The sequence below is a fragment of the Coptis chinensis genome, chromosome 9 (assembly GCF_015680905.1).
Source record: "Coptis chinensis isolate HL-2020 chromosome 9, ASM1568090v1, whole genome shotgun sequence".
NCBI lineage: Eukaryota > Viridiplantae > Streptophyta > Magnoliopsida > Ranunculales > Ranunculaceae > Coptis > Coptis chinensis.
The window spans coordinates 38568709-38585906 of record NC_141464.1 but is presented as its reverse complement, the minus strand read 5'-3'; the positions used below and the strand labels follow the sequence as shown (position 1 = coordinate 38585906).

Genomic DNA, 17198 nt, shown 5'->3' with positions numbered 1-17198 from the left:
CTTCAGTTGTTTGCAAAGTCCTACCTTGCATTGCATGATACGAAAATATCTTAATCTCATGTCATACTAACCTCCCTTCACAATTTTCACACACTTGAGGATTAGCTTCAATCTAACAATCGTAAAGACTTTTCAATGCAAGAGGTATAAGTCATGGAAAAATGAAATATATCTAGTATAATGGTTGCATTGGAGAATAAGATTTGGCTTGTTTCTCGTACGTACTTCTTCATTTCAATATTGTAAACGACATTTTGTCATGTATTATGTAGAAATGGATTGTCTAGGACAACAGGCTAGGTATCTAAAATTCATGATGCCCCCTTGTATCTTATGTCTCGAAGAGAAACCGTACGACTATGACAATTAAACACATTGAATTGAAAGACCTACCAGAAAAGGCTAAGCCTAATATCAGAATAGATTTTTTTAAGTTTTGACAGAGAACTACTCTTAGTAGTGAAAACCTCCTTTTTCTAATAGTGAGGATAAAATAACCTCCTTGAATGGGTTAGGATCAGCCTGACTCGAATACTTATACTTCAAATCTCAGCTGCTATAACTCAAACTTTATATGGTCTTGATCCTGCTCCAGAACAGTGCTGATCACCTTCTGTAAGTAGATACCGGCCTTTTCTGTACGTTTAAATCCACAAGGGTAATGATCTCAAAACGGATGGATGGGAGCCATGTAGGTGAGATATCAAGTCAAAAAGTTCCGTTGATTATGTATCACTTTTTAGCTCAGATTGATTGGTCGTTACTCGTTAGCCCTGTTTTGAGAAGAACATTATCTCATCTATTAATTAGCAAGAGCAGAATCTAGCACATGCTGCATTGCTGCCTCTGATAACTAAAGTAGGGTGAAAGGATCGTTCCTGTATAGCATTTGCTTAAGAAGATGAAAATGGAATCAGATAGGAGATATAGCGCATATATAATCTGGTATTACTTCACAACTTTTGATGGGACTGCACGTTTTGATGAGCACGTAACCTTCATGTATGGCATTGGTTTACATATCCAGGCCAGGTGCGCACATTCTTTATTGCACTTCCCTTTAGCAGCCCCTATCCGGCTATCCTCCAACTTTTGAGTTCCTTTTCCTGGGTTTGTTCAATGTTGATGAGTTAAAAAGGTGGGAGTTGATGAATGTTAGAATGTTCTAAAGTTTGAGTCAAATGTTCCAAACAGATAAAGAAATAAAAGTGATGCTTCTTTATCACATAATACAGATATGTTTGCATGAAGAACCGTAGCTTATCTACTTTGACTGCATAAATAATGGACCACTACAACTGTTTATTGGTTCATCTACCCCCACAACTTGAATTCAAGATTCAAACTCTGGTGCATCATTCTTTATAGATACCAGTCCACTGACTAGAGTTTCTAAAAAGCAGTCTTCATGCTGAAAAGATATTTCTTTCTTGCATATTTGTTAATCCTGGGAAAGTTGTAGTATGTTTTGATGTCTCCATGACCCGACATACACTTTGCACGTACAATCAAATGTCATCCATTTGTTAGTGCATTCGTAATCTTCTTAATCTAAAATATAGGCACTACGCATTAATTAAAAACTATTGAGCATGAGCCCACCTTCAGGCTAGGCGTGTCTTGAACTCGCGGTCCCTTCCATATACGTTGTCATGTCTTGTTCCATAAACTCAAGTGTTCAAAGCAAAGTGGTACGGTTTTCTAACAAAATCTTATCTGTTCCTAAGATAAGAGGAAAATATCTATTTCACTGGATGAGCTTCCACTTCCGAAGAGGTATTCAAATTGCATACTGTCTAGATCGAGGAGTGCTTACACTTTTGAAGTATGAAATTCTTACAGTGGACTCACTATTTTTATTACTTTGTTATGTCATATCAATTGAGGTCAGTTGCAATATTCTGAAACGGACAGTACAAGACTTGTGGAATTAAGGAGATAGTCCTGGATTTATTTGTATTTTGTTGAAGTATGTAGTGTCGGTCTCACACATTCTATAAGTGTGAGACCGTACCTTATTTAGCTTGTTGCTATTTAGGTTATTCCATCTCTAGTATAAATATATGTATTGTAGGTTAGGGTAAATATACTCTAAACCCTACCTTCTTCTTGTGCCTCCATCCTTTCTTCTTCTTCTTCTACACACTCAATCCCTTTAACCTAACAAGCTAACCACCATATGTATCTCCTAGCATAAATAACATGGTATCGGAGCCGACTGTTTAGAGAATGCTTTGGGAGAGATCCTCGATTTCAAGGTTCCAGCTTTTTAGTATTAGTTGGTGTATTAGTATTGTTTTCTTCCGCAATCTCGGTATTGATAAAGAGGAGACGCCCATCTCTCACAGTTTTTGCGCCAGATTCCTTTTCATCAAGTGAATTTTTCTTCTCTTTACAATGACCGATGTTGTTCCAAAATCGATGAATTCAAGAATACATCTGTTTTTCTGTTTGTATGACCTCTGTCAAATTGGAGGGTGTTGCCAATTACCTTCAATGGGCGAGGCGCCATCGTTTATCTTACTGGAAAAGGTAAGAAAAATCATCTGACAGATCCCCCAGATGATAAAGGAAAGACAACCTGGACAAAAGATGACCCCTTGGTTAAGAATTTCCTGTGGAATACTATAGAGAAAGATGTTTGTAATATTGTGCGGTTTTTTAAAACCTCGAAGGAGATTTGGAAGTATCTACAAGAATCATACTCTCAATCTTAGAATACTTCTCGTATCTTTCAGTTGTATGAGAACATCTTTGATCTCACTCAATAAGATATGTCTATCTCTGAATATTATAATTCTCTTCATAGCAAGTGGGAAGAACTGAATATATATCACCCACTTACTACAGACATAAATCAGTTAAAGAAACAAAGAGAGGAATTTCGAGTCTCCAAATTCCTATCTGGGCTACGTCCCGAGTTTGCTAATGTGAAAGCTCAAGTTCAAGCTGAATCTAAGCTCCCTACTGCAATCGAGGCTTACTCTCATTTGTCTCAGATATCGCACCTCCTCCAAGGCTGACAATGACAAAGGCGGCTTTATTGATCCCTCCAAACAGTAATAACAACCCCTCTTCTAGTCGTGGTAATGCCAGTAGAGGAGGTAGAGGTGGTCGTGGCCGTGGGGGTGGTCGTACCCAAGGGAGTGGTCATGGTCGTGGTCGTGGTCGTGGTATTGGCAGTTTTGAGCCTTGTGAGCATTGTGGGCGCACAAATCATAGTGCTTATTTTTGTTGGGATATAACAGGACACCCACCTTTGCACAAAGCCAACAATGCCACAGTAGTTGATCAGAAAATGAGTGATTTTCAACGAGTTCAAGAAGACTTTGCAGCCCTGATGAAGCAGATACAAGCTATTCCCAATTCATCGAGTTTGTCCGACTACCCCACTACGACCCTAGCCGATTCAGGTAAAACATGTCTTCATACAAGTGGTAACAACTCTTGGGTTATTGACTCAGAGCTTCGATCATATATGGGTAATCCCCGGTTGTTTTCTAGTCTTGCGTATACTCACACACCATCATATGTCACATTAGCAAATGGGGCTAAGGCTAGTATTCTTGGTCGGGATACTATTCAGTTAACTCGTAATATATCACTTGTCTCAATCTTACTTATTCGAAATTTCCCCTTTAATCTATTGTATGTTCATCATCTCACCCAATCTCTTCACTGTAATGTCATGTTTTCTTCCACTCATGTTGTGTTTCAGGATCTACAGACAAAGACACTAGTTGGTGGGGGGTATGAGCACGGGAGCATCTATTACTTTCAAGATGATTATGGGCACTCTCACCAGAAGCAGGCTCTTACAGTCTCAGTCTCTCCTGTTCAGTGGCATAGACGTCTTGGTCATCTTCCTCTTGCTAGTTTGCGAAGTTTAGTTCCCAGTATTTCTTCTAGTATTCAGTTTTTAGGTTGTGAGGTTTGTGAGTTAGCTAAACATCGTTGTGCTACTTACAAAAATAGGTTAAATAAGTGTTCTAGTGCTCCTTTTCAGTTAGTCCATTCAGATGTCTGGGGTCCTTGTAGAACCACTAGCCTTTTTGGAGCCAAGTATTTTATTACATTTATAGATGATTTTTCTCGTGTTTGTTGGGTCTATATTATGGAAAATCGTTCTCAAGTATTCTCTGTTTTTCAAAAATTCTATGCTGAGATTACTAATCGGTATTTTGCGCACATGCATGTTTTTCGAACTGATAATGCCAAAGACTATACCTCTACAATATTCCAGAGTTTTTTAGATGACCATGGCATTACACATCAAACCTCCTGTGTGGATACACCTCAACAAAATGGGGTTGCTGAGAGAAATAACAGACCCATTCTTGAAGTCGCCCGATGCTTAATGTTTCAAACAAATCTCCCAAAGTTTTATTGGGCAGAGGCAGTCCGCCTTACTGCCACATACTTGATTAATTGTATGCCCTCTTCAGTATTAGGAGGCAAAACACCACACTCGCTTTTTTTCCGGTCAATCTTCTTTCCATCTTCCAGTTTTTTTTTTGGTTGTTCCGCTTTGTTCATAATCTTAAGCCAGTCGTGATAAGTTAGACTCGTGCTATTAAGTGTGTTTTCCTTGGGTATTCACGCATACGAGAAAGGGTACAAGTGTTATAGTCCTCATCTCCTAGAAATCATTTTATGCGTCTTGATGTTACCTTTTTGAAGATGTCCCATTTTACTCTTCAGAAGGGAAGATGTCCTCTGAACCATTTGAGGATTGTGTTATGCCATCTGGTGGTGTTGGATATGATCTTGGTGAAAATGAGGGAGCGAGTGAAGAAGGAGCTACCGCTTCACCGATAGCCTTCCGAAAGCGCGACTGCGCTCCCCGATGGTCGAAGTTCCAGCGATCGAAGCGCCGACTGCGCTTCACCGATAGCCTTCCAGGAGTGCGGGCGTGCCCAGTACCTTCAGTTGCCATTCCAGAGTTTGAGGTTGAAAGTTCAACTGCTCCGCTGCCCTCACTTCTTCCCACTGTGTCTATGGATCCTATTGCCATTCCATCTGACCTTGATGTTCCGATTGCACTCCGAAAACTTGAACGTCCACCTGCCAGTATGCGTTCCTAGTAAGTATGCTCAGTATTTTATTTCTAAGTATGTTTCCACTGATCATTTACCACCATCTGTCAAGTCTTTTGCTACGTCCTTGTTGTTTGTCTTTGTCCCGTCTAACTACAGGGATGCTCTATCTCATCCTGGCTGGAAGCAAACAATGGACGAGGAGTTGAGTGCCTTGTATTCTAATGACACTTGGGTTCTTACAGATCTTCCTTCTGGGAAGAAAGCAGTTGCTTGTAAGTTGGTTTTCACTATTAAGCATAATCCGGATGGTACTATTTCTCGTTTAAAGGCTCGTCTAGTTGCAAAAGGCTTTCCCCAGACATATGGTATTGATTACTCCGAGACGTTTTCTCCGATTGCAAAGCTCGCCTCTGTGCGTATTGTGATTTCTCTTACCGTTCATCATCACTGGCCTCTATTTCAGTTGGATGTTAAGAATGCCTTTTACATGGCGATCTTCCGGAGGAAATCTATATGGTTCAACCTCCGGGTTTTTTGTTGCTCGGGGAAAGTCCGCCGATTAAAGAAGTCTTTTATGGGCTCAAGCGGTCTCTCTAGAGTTTGGTTTGCGCGGTTTAGTCGGTTTTGATGGCTAATGGAATGACTAGGTGTGAATATGATCATTCCGTGTTTTACCGAAAAACCTAGCAAGGGATTATTGTCTTAGTTGTGTATGTTGATGATATCATTGTCACGTGGTCCGGCAAAGCAGGTATTGATCGACTTAAAGTCAATCTCTCAAGGCAGTTCGGACCAAAGATCTAGGAGGAGAACGGAAGTATTTCTTAGGCATTGAAGTTACGGGTTCCCCGGTGAAATTCATCTCACAGAGAAAGTATGTATTAGACCTGCTCAGTGAGACAGGTAATTTAGGAGCTCGCCCAGTAGAGACTCATATGGATTCGAACGAAAAACTCCAGTCGGATGTTGGAGAGATGTATGCCGATATTGAGGGATACCATAGATTGGTGGGAAAGCTGATCTATGCTACTATTACTCGCCCCGATATCTCCTTTGGTCGATTGTAGTATCTCAAGATATGCATGCACCACGGATTCCTCACTACCGTGCGGTTATTCAGATTGATTCGAGGTATTTGAAAGGTTCTCCGGTCGTGGATTGGTCTATCGTTCTAATGGAAATTTTGATGTTGTTGGATATTCGGATGTCGATTATGCGGGGATCGGGTTTTCGGATAGACGTTCCACCATTGGGTATTGTACTTTCCTTTGTGGAAATTTGGTGACATGGAAGAGTAAAAAGCAAACGGTTGTGTCAAAGTCTAGTGCAGAGGTCGAGTATAGAGTTATGGCTCAAGGGACTCGTGAGTTAATGTGGATTAAGTAATCGCTATATGAGTTAGGGTTTCGAGGTACGACTACCGATCCCTCTTTATTGTGACAATCAAGCGACCATTCATATCGCTTCTAATCCAATATTTCATGAGAGAACTAAGCACATAGAGGTAGATTGTCATTATGTCAGACATAAGGTTGAAACAAAGGAGATAAGTACTCCTTATGTGGCTTCTCGAGATCAGTTAGTTGATATCTTCACCAAACCAGTGATTCGGCCCGGTTGAAGTTATATTGGTAACAAGTTTGGGCATGAGCGATATCTATGCTCCAGCTTGAAGGGGGGTGTTGAAGTATGTAGTGTCGATCTCACACATTCTATAAGTGTGAGACCGTACCTTATTTAGCTTGTTGCTATTTAGGTTATTCCATCTCTAGTATAAATATATGTATTGTAGGTTAGGGTAAATATACTCTAAACCCTACCTTCTTATTGTGCCTCCATCCTTTCTTCTTCTTCTTCTACACACTCAATCCCTTTAACCTAACAAGCTAACCACCATATGTATCTCCTAGCATAAATAACATATTTATCCATCGTACAAAATGCGAGCTCAATATAGTGGTCTACCAGTGAGCTTCACGCCTTCACCATGGGACAAAGAATAAAGGAGAAACGAAGACCATATGCTGGTCGTTAAGAACAGATCCTATAAGCTTTAAATCTAGTAATCGTTTTCAATATTAATAATTTCAAGATTTTCTGCCACCTGAAAAATGTTGCAAACTTCAACCTATCTGATAGCAGGCTATACCTGTAGAACACTCAACTTGCAAACTAAATGATTTAAATGAGAGGAACCGAGCTGAGAGCCTTAATAAATAGATCAACAGGTTGTTCTTTTAATCTTTTGTTGAATTATGACCAGTACAAACTTTTCGGCGCACGACATGACAATCAATGTCTCTCGATATGTTATGTTCGTCAAAACTAGATTAACTGCAATATGCAAAATAACTTCATTGCCACAATGTGATAGGCAGGTTGCTTAGAAGCCAAGTAATCTCGATAGTGTGGTATTGTGTTTCCGCTAAATATAGTAGTGCCTCAGAGCGAGATAAAGTACACTGATATTTGATCTTCCATGAATTAATAAGAGAAACTCCAATCGAAGAAGACCAGCAAAGAGGAAGAGAAGATCCCTTTGGCACTTAATATTTTTTTGCTCACACATCTCATTTATATATGTATCGCGATATGTCAAAGGAAATGTCAACTAGTTGACACTTTTCAAACAGGATATTTCTTCTTACCGTTTGAAATGCCCACTGAGATATCGTCTAGACTGATTTCCAAAACATTTCGTGGAAATCTTTCAATTAATTCGAAGATAGAATCCCAGTGACCAGGTGGTAGACAAAACAGTACAACGCAGCGGCGAATCTTTTGAGCATAGATGGAAATGGAAACCCCTCAAAAACGCCTCCACTATTGGGGAAACACCCCAGAAACAGAAGAAGACTACTACAAATCACAATCCATTCGTGCAACAAAATCCTTGTACACATCACCTAGAGGTCTAACTCTCTTCACTAGATCATGGTTACCCATCTCTTCCCCTCCACGTGGAATCATATGTATGGTCCATGGCTATGGCAATGACATTAGTTGGACTTTTCAGTCCACCCCAATTTTCCTTGCTCAAATGGGTTTTGCTTGCTTTGGTCTAGACATTCAAGGCCATGGTCTTTCTCATGGTCTTAAAGCCTTTGTACCCAATGTCGATTTTGTTGTAGATGATTGTTCTTCATTCTTTAGTTCAATTAAGAATAACCCGGAATTTAATGGGTTGCCATCGTTTCTCTACGGAGAATCGATGGGCGGTGCCATATGCCTTTTGGTCCATTTCAAGGATCAGAAGGCATGGGATGGTGCAATTTTAGCTGCGCCGATGTGTAAGATATCGGATAATGTGAGACCTAGATGGCCTATTCCAGAAATACTTACAGTTTTCGCGAAGTTTTTGCCTACATTGCCTATTGTTCCCACAGCAGATCTTTTAGGTAAATCTGTTAAAGTTGAAGAGAAGAAGATTATAGGTGGAATGAATCCATTGAGGTATAGGGGGAAACCAAGGCTAGGTACAGTTCTAGAGCTGCTGCGTGTTACGGGGTATTTGAATAGCAAGTTATGTGATGTGAGTCTTCCGTTCATCGTGTTACATGGAAGTGCTGATGTTGTTACAGATCCGAGTGTGAGTCAAGAACTTTATGAGGCGGCAAAGAGTGAGGATAAGAGCATAAGGATTTATGATGGGATGATGCACTCCTTATTGTTTGGTGAGACAGATGAGAATGTGGAGATTGTTCGGTGTGATATAGTGTCGTGGTTGAATAAGAGGTGTGGCAAAGGCCAGTGATGTGATTTTTCTTTGCAGTGTTTTGTTGCTATGCAATTCAGTATTTCCATTGTTGAAACTGATTCAGTTTTATGAATGTAAAACAGTAATGTATTTATCTATCTCATTCTTCAGTGATCAGTAACTTTAATTTGTGAGTACTCAAACTCACCAGCTTATACACATCTTCAATTGGCAATTTATTGCTCAAGTTGTGAATGCACGTACGCACTTGGTGAATAACCCAAGACAATAGCTTGTTTACATGTTTCAGAACTTAAGTATGTAGTTGATCACTTGGTATCATAGGTTGAGTTCTGAGTTCTGACTGAGTTTCCTCATGAAGGTTTCCCTTCTACCAGCTAGACTTCTTAATTCGTATGCAAAGAAAGTAAAACTTATGACCATTCTATCCAGGCTCACTCACCTGAACATTTAAGTGGCATGGGCATCCAGTGGGCGATATATGTGCAATGATCTTCCTAAGTAAACTATGGTTTCGATGATGATGAATATATACGAAATGATCATAAAATTGAACAGGCCCCTGCATTCAGAAAGAACAAAATGATCATAAGACTACGGTTTCCAATTTTTTGCTATGTCAAATTTTTGAACTTCGATTGCACCAAAAGAGTTATTTTACAAAACATATTACAAATCTCTTTACTGCTTGTACAGTGCCGAGAATCTCCAGCCTTTTGTAGCTCATGAGAGGACTTGACAGTGGAGGGAAAATGTAATTGGCAGCTAACTCATTAACAAAAATCAGATTGATGCAACTGTTTATGAATTGACAGAACGAAAAGCATATAGTCAGGTTACACTTTGTCAGGCAATATGAGCCGATCCTGACCTTCTACTAACTTTGCCGATCGTATCAAATCTCCTGTTTTGATCTGTGGGAGTACTTCCCTCCCAACAGTTGTGTATCTATATGTTAAAAAGTAAATGATAAGAAAACAGAAACATAATTTTTTTAAATCCAGTGAGACTAACTGACTAAGTAACAAAAAACATAAGAACATTAAAGAAGAACTTGACATACCCAAAGACAGAAAATTGTCCTTCATCGAAAGACAAGCCTCCTAAGCCAGCCTGTTGAAAAACGTTTCGGAAAATTCATATCGCTATAAAAAGAGTGTCTCTGTTGTAAACTATGATAATTCTAACACTGGCAAACTATGACTTCATACTATTTAAGATGATGAATACATATCAAAATCAGGAGAATGCCTAGACCACAGTGTCATAATAACAATAAATTTGAAAAACAGATAGGAATAGTTTACTCACATAGCTCTTGTCATATAGATAATAGAAAAATTGGAAAGGTGATGAATATTCTTCGGATACTTCACTGTGAGCCATAACAACTGCTCCATAAACAGACATTGGAAGCACGGGTAACTCCCCATCCTTCCATATAACAAGAAAAAAGGTAAAATATCAGTAACTCAAGACCAGCTACATGAGAATTCTCAATGAATCAATTGCGGAAGGACAACAAGAACTGACCTGCACGCTAAGTGCTGTTTTGTATAATGGCTCAAATTGTCCAGATGGCATTATTTCTAATGGTATGCTGTAACCAATGCCTTCATCCACCCCACTATCTGAAAGAACTGCTTGGTCGGTTACTTTGAGCTTTACCCCATCGTATGCACCATCAACTACCTGAAAAAAAAAAGATGGTTTTCCTGAGTATTTCCATCAAATGAATCACTTGTACTGATCAAAGGATAATAGTGCTCAAGCTATCAAAATGACGGATCTTATCCTATGGATGGATACTAGTTGTGAATACTGAAATGATATGCACAGTCCAGATGGAAGCGAAGCACATGAGCATACTATCTTAGTCGGCAATAGGAACCTAGAAAAAGGAAAAGGAGAGAAGCTCATGCCACCACATATCAGTACATAAAGCAGATTTTTATTTAGGTAAATTCTCGATTAGGTTTTAAAGACCCAATGCACAAAAATAAACATAATACTGAAGTATTGCCAAGCCTACAACCTACGTGTAACTGTCTATCATGCAAAAACTGTCAATCCTTGTTTGTCCATCACAACATAGAGATATGACCTACACCACAAATCGGCTCCCATTCAACTACACAATTGTTTTTTTTTTTCGAAAAAACTATAATAAATAAATAATTCAGAGATTGTTCAAGTAGACAATCTCTAGGATTTTCAAGTACACAATTTCTGGGTATACCACATAGATGAAGTTCTCCTATAGAGTTTGCTGAAGTCTTGGGGAAATTTGGCCAGCTTCAGAGACTGCACCATGAAACATCGACATTTACAATTACAGAGGAGACAACTACTTTCTTTGGAGCATTCAACTTGTAAAGTTTTATTATTGTTAATGGAGAAGAACGTTTGGAGAGATATTAAAAAAGGATATGACCTTAGTTAGTTCCTAAAATAACTACATCAACACATATAAGAAAATAACAGGATCTTACGTAATAGAAACTTCCTAAAAAATCTGGGGTAACGCCCTATAGCCCCTCGGGAGGTGTCCCTTACAACTCTAACACAACTCAAAACCAATAATCAATGAGTGGAGTGGCCCGAGGAACTTAAAACTATAATGCAAGGCTTTAAACCCTCGATGTGGGACAAATAGTATATATGTCAAAACCTCAACACACGTGGGTGAGCGAAACACGTGGATTAATTTTTACGGGATGACGTGGAGTAGTTTGCAACTAGACCAACCTGAAATATGTGCTCTTATTCCATCTTAAATTTGGAGCATCCAACTCAAAGCGGCAATAAGTGAAGCGGCTCCAGGAACTAATTCATTATATGAAAGACTTTAAACTCCTGGTGTGGGATCTACTAAGTATCTCAACAGAGGTTATAGTAAGAGGGTATGCTTGTTAAAGAAACATTATGAATTTCCAAAAGGCTGAGGCGAGGGACAACTACCTTACCAATTTTGCAAAGTTCCCTGCTGTCAAAGGGGTTGAATATCCATCAATAACAACCTGAAAGGATGAAAAAACATCATCAATATAGAGTTAAGTGGTCAAGACTTGGGAGGTTGGACCCACGGTATTGGGATCAAGTCCCACATTGGAGGGGAAAGGAGATTCAAGGGTTTAGGGAAATAAAGTTGTAAGTATCCAAAAAAAAAAGGTGTTAACATACATCTTGAGTGCCAGAGTGACTAACCTAAGCCTCTCAAAGCGCTACCCTATTAGTAGACGACCTCAAGGTGGAAGATGGACAAAAAGATTGTGCCAAAAACTCAAATACATGTGGTCAAGACCTAGACTTAAAAAGGTTTAAAATAATGTTCTTTGATTGTACAATATAGAGCAGCTACCAAGATATGCACTTATGCACTAATTTAAAGGCATCGTGCATCTGCGCAAAATATTTACTTCTGAAGAGTGATTTGTAAAAATATCAAAAAAATAAGTGTTAACAATTTAACATACATCTTGGACACCAGAGTGACTAACCTAAGCCTCTCAGAGCACTGCCCTATTAATAGACTACCTCAAGGTGGACAATGGACAAAAAGATTGTGCCAAAAACTCAAATACATGTGGTCAAGACCAAGACTTAAAAAGGTTTAAAATAATGTTCTTTGATTGTACAATATAGAGCAGCTACCAAGATATGCACTTATGCACTAATTTAAAGGCATCGTGCATCTGCGCAAAATATTTACTTCTGAAGAGTGATTTGTAAAACTATCAAAAAAATAAGTGTTAACAATTTAACATACATCTTGGACACCAGAGTGACTAACCTAAGCCTCTCAGAGCACTGCCCTATTAATAGACTACCTCAAGGTGGACAATGGACAAATAAATTGTGCCAAAAACTCACATACATGAGGTCAAGACCTAGACTTACACTGCTAAAAGTTTAATATATGTTTATTTACTGTACAATTTAGAGTAATTACCTAGATATGCACTAATTCAATGGGCATTGTGCATCTGCACAGAGTATTTACTTCTTAAGAGTGATTTGTGTAGAGTACCAAATGGCACCACAAGAACGGCTTCGGGATGTGTGATTATGAGAATGTGTAAATTATGAAACAGGTTTTTTAAAGCAAGTAAAACTGTTTGATCTATGGCGAACCTGAATGACGGCCTGACTTTTGGATTTGCCAGAAACTGGAGAAAAGGTTGAACCATCCCCTTTCTCTATGGTGAATTCAACAGTACCTCGTCCTGTAAGCCTTAAGTTATATGAAATGTTAGAATTTCAGGCAAATTGGTTAAGAGTCAAGAATACAATTATTGCAGAAGTATACAAGCAACCATAATCTCCCTTTCCTCCACAGCTCCACATGTCTAAGACCTCTGACATTCTAAACCTTGGTCTACCAAAATGAATGTGGTGCCACTAAACAGATACTTTCATAAGATATAAACCATTCTGTAAGAAAATCGGAGGCTTCTGTACCTTGGGTATTTCAGGTACTGTTCAGGTAACAAAAAGGACAAACCTGGAGCCTGACATTCCAAAATTAGAAAATGTGATCAGTTCTACACACCAACTCCAACAGGTACTATACTGACAGGAACTCAAAGACTAACAGTATATGTTGGAGAACAAACACCTGTTTAGATAGGCCTGAAACAATTTCTGGTATATACGCATATTTCTTCAGAACTTAATAATTACCTCAGACTCACAATAAAACAGCTACCTGTAAAAGCTCCAACTCAGCAATAGTATCTAGTGAAGATGCAAGACCTGTTGATACTCTGTCTGCATCCTTATCCTTTATATAGTCAAGAAGGCTCTGCAATCCACCCTAGAAAACCAAGAACCAATTAAGAGTTTTTAATTCGTTCTGCAATTAGACTATATATGCATACCAAATAGATAAGTTTTAAAGTTTTGTCATCACACTAAGACACTAAATAACTCCTTCCGTCAACTGTATGCAGTGGGTCAACATAACATGCATCAAACTCATTCCACACTAATGAACTAGTGAAGTGAACATGGACTGACCGAGATAGCCATAGTCTATAATTACCAAAAGTCAAGTGAGACTTGAGAGAAAAGTAGATAAAGCTTTCCACAGCTATAACTCAGATGTTAAACAAGAATTTCAATCAGATTTTCTTCTTCAAGTCAGAACACAGAAACAATATATAAACTACATGATTTAATTCCATTTTCCTATTTCATAAAATAGACAAGAGCAAAGCAAATATGAAAATTTTCATGCAGATTTTCCATATAGGTCTAATAGTAAATAAACGGCAGCAATAAAAGAATAATTATAATAATGAAAGCAGGATCCCAATGACAAAATTTAACCAAAATTCTTCACTTCATTGTACCTTGCCATCAATAAGAGATGTGTACAGTATTGTACCCTTGTCTCTCTGATCTGCTGGTACACTACTTAAGATGGATTCTTTTTCATCCTTTGCTATCTGTGAGTAATCAACTTAACAGTTAACACTTACTGAAAAGACCAGAACAAAACAATTGCCAAAGATGAAATATATATACATATCTATTCATACAATTTCCTACTATTGTAATTTCCCCTACAGTGAACATATCTGTTTATCCATAAGCATATAACATATTCTATACATGACTACCTATAGTTGATAAACTCATTCCACCAATCTCTCATTTAAATAAGAAGCCCTAAAGACATAGGAGGTCCTCTTATGATTGAACAGTGTCTTACCTAAAATGTGCTAGTTCTCAGTCGATAGGTTATTACTTATTAGTGATCCGAACTACACTGATCTCCAAGAAGTCTACTACACACTTCTTAAGAAATTGGCAAACTAATAATACTTCCATATATCACGATGAAAATACAAGGGAAGTCATTAAAGTACAATTCTAATGGCAGTCCCAACTGATGGTCAGCTAAGGAGGCATGTAGTTACTAATATAGGAAAATGATCAATACCTTAAGAGCTTTCTTCACATTTCCTTCCATTGTACCATAAGGCTTTCTTTGTGGTATCCTCAGCAAATACGAAATGTCTTCCAAAGAATCCTATAATAATATAAAAAAAAAAAATCATAAGAACCTACATACTATAGAAATCAAATTTAAACGTATAATAATTTAACAAACCTGTATAGCTTTCATGTTTGTATTAGCTGGTATTGCTTTTCTCAAAGCAAGCTCCCCCGTTCTTGGAACCTTAGTATCTGGTGAATAAAGCACTGCTGTTGCAGGAGATATAAACAGACTATGGTTCCACCCAGTCAAAGGTAATGGAACAGAAACTTGCATGAAAATGAGTGCAATAGAAATCGCGCTTTTCACACTCTTCATTCCATGACACATCATTGACAAATACGGTTTTAAAGATTCCTCTGAAGGGCATTTTGGAGAAATGCAGGTGATTGTTCCGGAGCGTTGTTGTATGCGGGTTTGATTGAAGCGAAAGAAAGAGTGATGGGTATGAGAAGTAGGGAGAAGTGTGGAGGAGGAAAGTGACGATGGAAATACAAGTGCCATGATAGAAAAGGAGTTTTGGCGCGCGTGAGTCTCTCAGAATCTCATCCAAATCCCTATCGGGAACTTTTTCTTTTTATTTTTCTGGATAGTGGGTGCCGTAATTACTATTGTACCCCAAGAAAAGAGAAGGTGAAATCAAATCAAATACCATTAATACTGAGTAGTTGAGAATGCTCCAGTGACCCACCTCACCCCCTTTTTTACACATCAGATTTTGCAATAATTCGGCTAAAAATAAATAAATCTTAGCCCTTTTTGCAGATTTCAATTGTTCGTAACCTAAACAAACATAAAAAAACAAAACTCTTCACAAAAAAATAAAATAAATAAAAAATAAATAAATAAAAAGGTCTCCGCACATATATATCTTAGGTTTATACATGTTCTACATACAGAACAATATCTCTCCACAAAAGCTATAAGCAAACTTAGAATGATATTTAGGTGGTATACGTTTTTTGGAACAAGAGAAATCCATAGCCAAACAATCGATAAGAAGCACGGTAGGATTACAATAACTGGCGAACGCATTCTTCTGTCTATATTTTCTTCTTCTTTGATTAGGTGCCAATTATAATCTGCCCGCTCTCCATGCATATAAAGATAGAATCTTTGAAGGTTTGGAGATAAGCAGGCAGTTTTTAGTTTTTTTCATTTGGTTTTTCAATTTTCAAAAGAAGAAGAATAGTATTGTTATTATTATAGGTGTGTAAGGATGGTGGTTGAGAAAGAGAAAGGTGGTGGTGGTGGGAATAATAATGTTGGGTTTAGAAGTTTGATAAGGAGGAAACAAGTGGATTCTGTACATGTGAAATCATAGGGTCATCAACAATTGCCTAGAGAATTATCTGTTCTTCAGCTCCTTGCCATTGGTACTTTTTATTTTTTTGTTAAATGATTTTCCTTGATATTGGGGTTTGTGGTTATTGTTTTTCCTGTTATTTTGATGTCCCTTGATATCTTTGAATTGTGTATGTGGTAATATGTTGATGGTATATGCGTAAATGGATGAACAATAATGGGTTTGTAGGTTAGAACTGTTGGTGTAATTATTATGATGATACTATTATTAGCAAAATAAAACATCTTGTAATAATCCATAATATGAAGAATGATGATGGGACTAATATCGTGTTTTGCAGAGGTATCAAACTTAAATACATGGTAGGCTTGAAACTTGCAATTACATACAATTATTGTTATTATTGTCTTAACTTGTGTTCTTTTCTTAGTCAATTTATGTAGTACCGGCTATATAACCACCAGAGTAACGTGTTTTGTGAACTGAAATGCTGTGTTTTGGGGTTTGTTTGATTAGGTGTTGGATCAACCATTGGATAAAAGGGATAGAGATCAAACAAAATGCCAAGAAGGAAGAAGAGAAACCAAAGCCAAAGCAAGCCGATGCGAAACCCGACAAACCAAAGCAAGCCGATGCAAAACCTAACAAGCCGCAGGAAGTAAAGGCTGCCGAGAAGCCGAAGAAAGCATAAGAAGCCAAATCAGATCCACCAAAACTAGCATTTTAACTTGTGTTTTTTTGCCTTCTTCGGGTGCGTGCAGATAATGATATTGGTGGATGACGCTGGGGGAGCATGGGCACGCATTGATCATTCACCATGGAATGGTTGCACATTAGCTGATTTCGTCATGCTGTTTTTTCTCTTTATTGTGGGTGTTGCAATTGCTCTTGCACTTAAGGTACATGCTAAAAATAGTGATGATATGTTCAAACCTCAAAATATACAAATAAGCCGATAGAAAGTCGTAAACACACTTCACCTCAGCTTCAAATCTGATAAATAAAGTGTCAAACTTTAAAATGAAAGGGATGAGTTCGAATTTCATAAAGGATGTCTGGGATTTTTTTGGTGACATGGCCTGGCTAGCATATTTCATAGTAGTGTATCCATGTGTCTACATTACTGCGTAA

General features: G+C 38.2%; 2 protein-coding genes across 3 annotated transcripts; one reads left to right on the top strand and one right to left on the bottom strand.

The window, feature by feature from the left end:
* Window positions 1-7756: 7756 nt before the first annotated feature.
* LOC147475899 (alpha/beta-Hydrolases superfamily protein) lies at window positions 7757-8913 on the top strand. Its single transcript, XM_086582675.1, has one exon. It carries the CDS (start codon window positions 7831-7833, stop codon window positions 8791-8793), a length of 963 nt encoding a protein of 320 aa, XP_086438801.1. The 5' UTR covers window positions 7757-7830; the 3' UTR covers window positions 8794-8913.
* Window positions 8914-9302: 389 nt separating this feature from the next.
* Window positions 9303-15391, bottom strand: LOC147475898 (Cyclophilin-like peptidyl-prolyl cis-trans isomerase family protein). Of its 2 annotated transcripts, XM_086582671.1 has the most exons (11): window positions 14876-15391; window positions 14705-14794; window positions 14112-14207; window positions 13466-13573; window positions 13219-13268; window positions 12892-12991; window positions 11724-11777; window positions 10291-10449; window positions 10069-10191; window positions 9821-9870; window positions 9303-9705 (listed from the first exon to the last, which is right to left on the bottom strand). In XM_086582671.1, exons 1-11 carry the CDS (start codon window positions 15263-15265, stop codon window positions 9594-9596), a joined length of 1332 nt encoding a protein of 443 aa, XP_086438797.1. In that variant the 5' UTR covers window positions 15266-15391; the 3' UTR covers window positions 9303-9593. The 2 variants fall into 2 exon arrangements, with proteins under 2 accessions (XP_086438797.1, XP_086438798.1); XM_086582672.1 differs by lacking the exon at window positions 14112-14207.
* Window positions 15392-17198: the final 1807 nt, after the last annotated feature.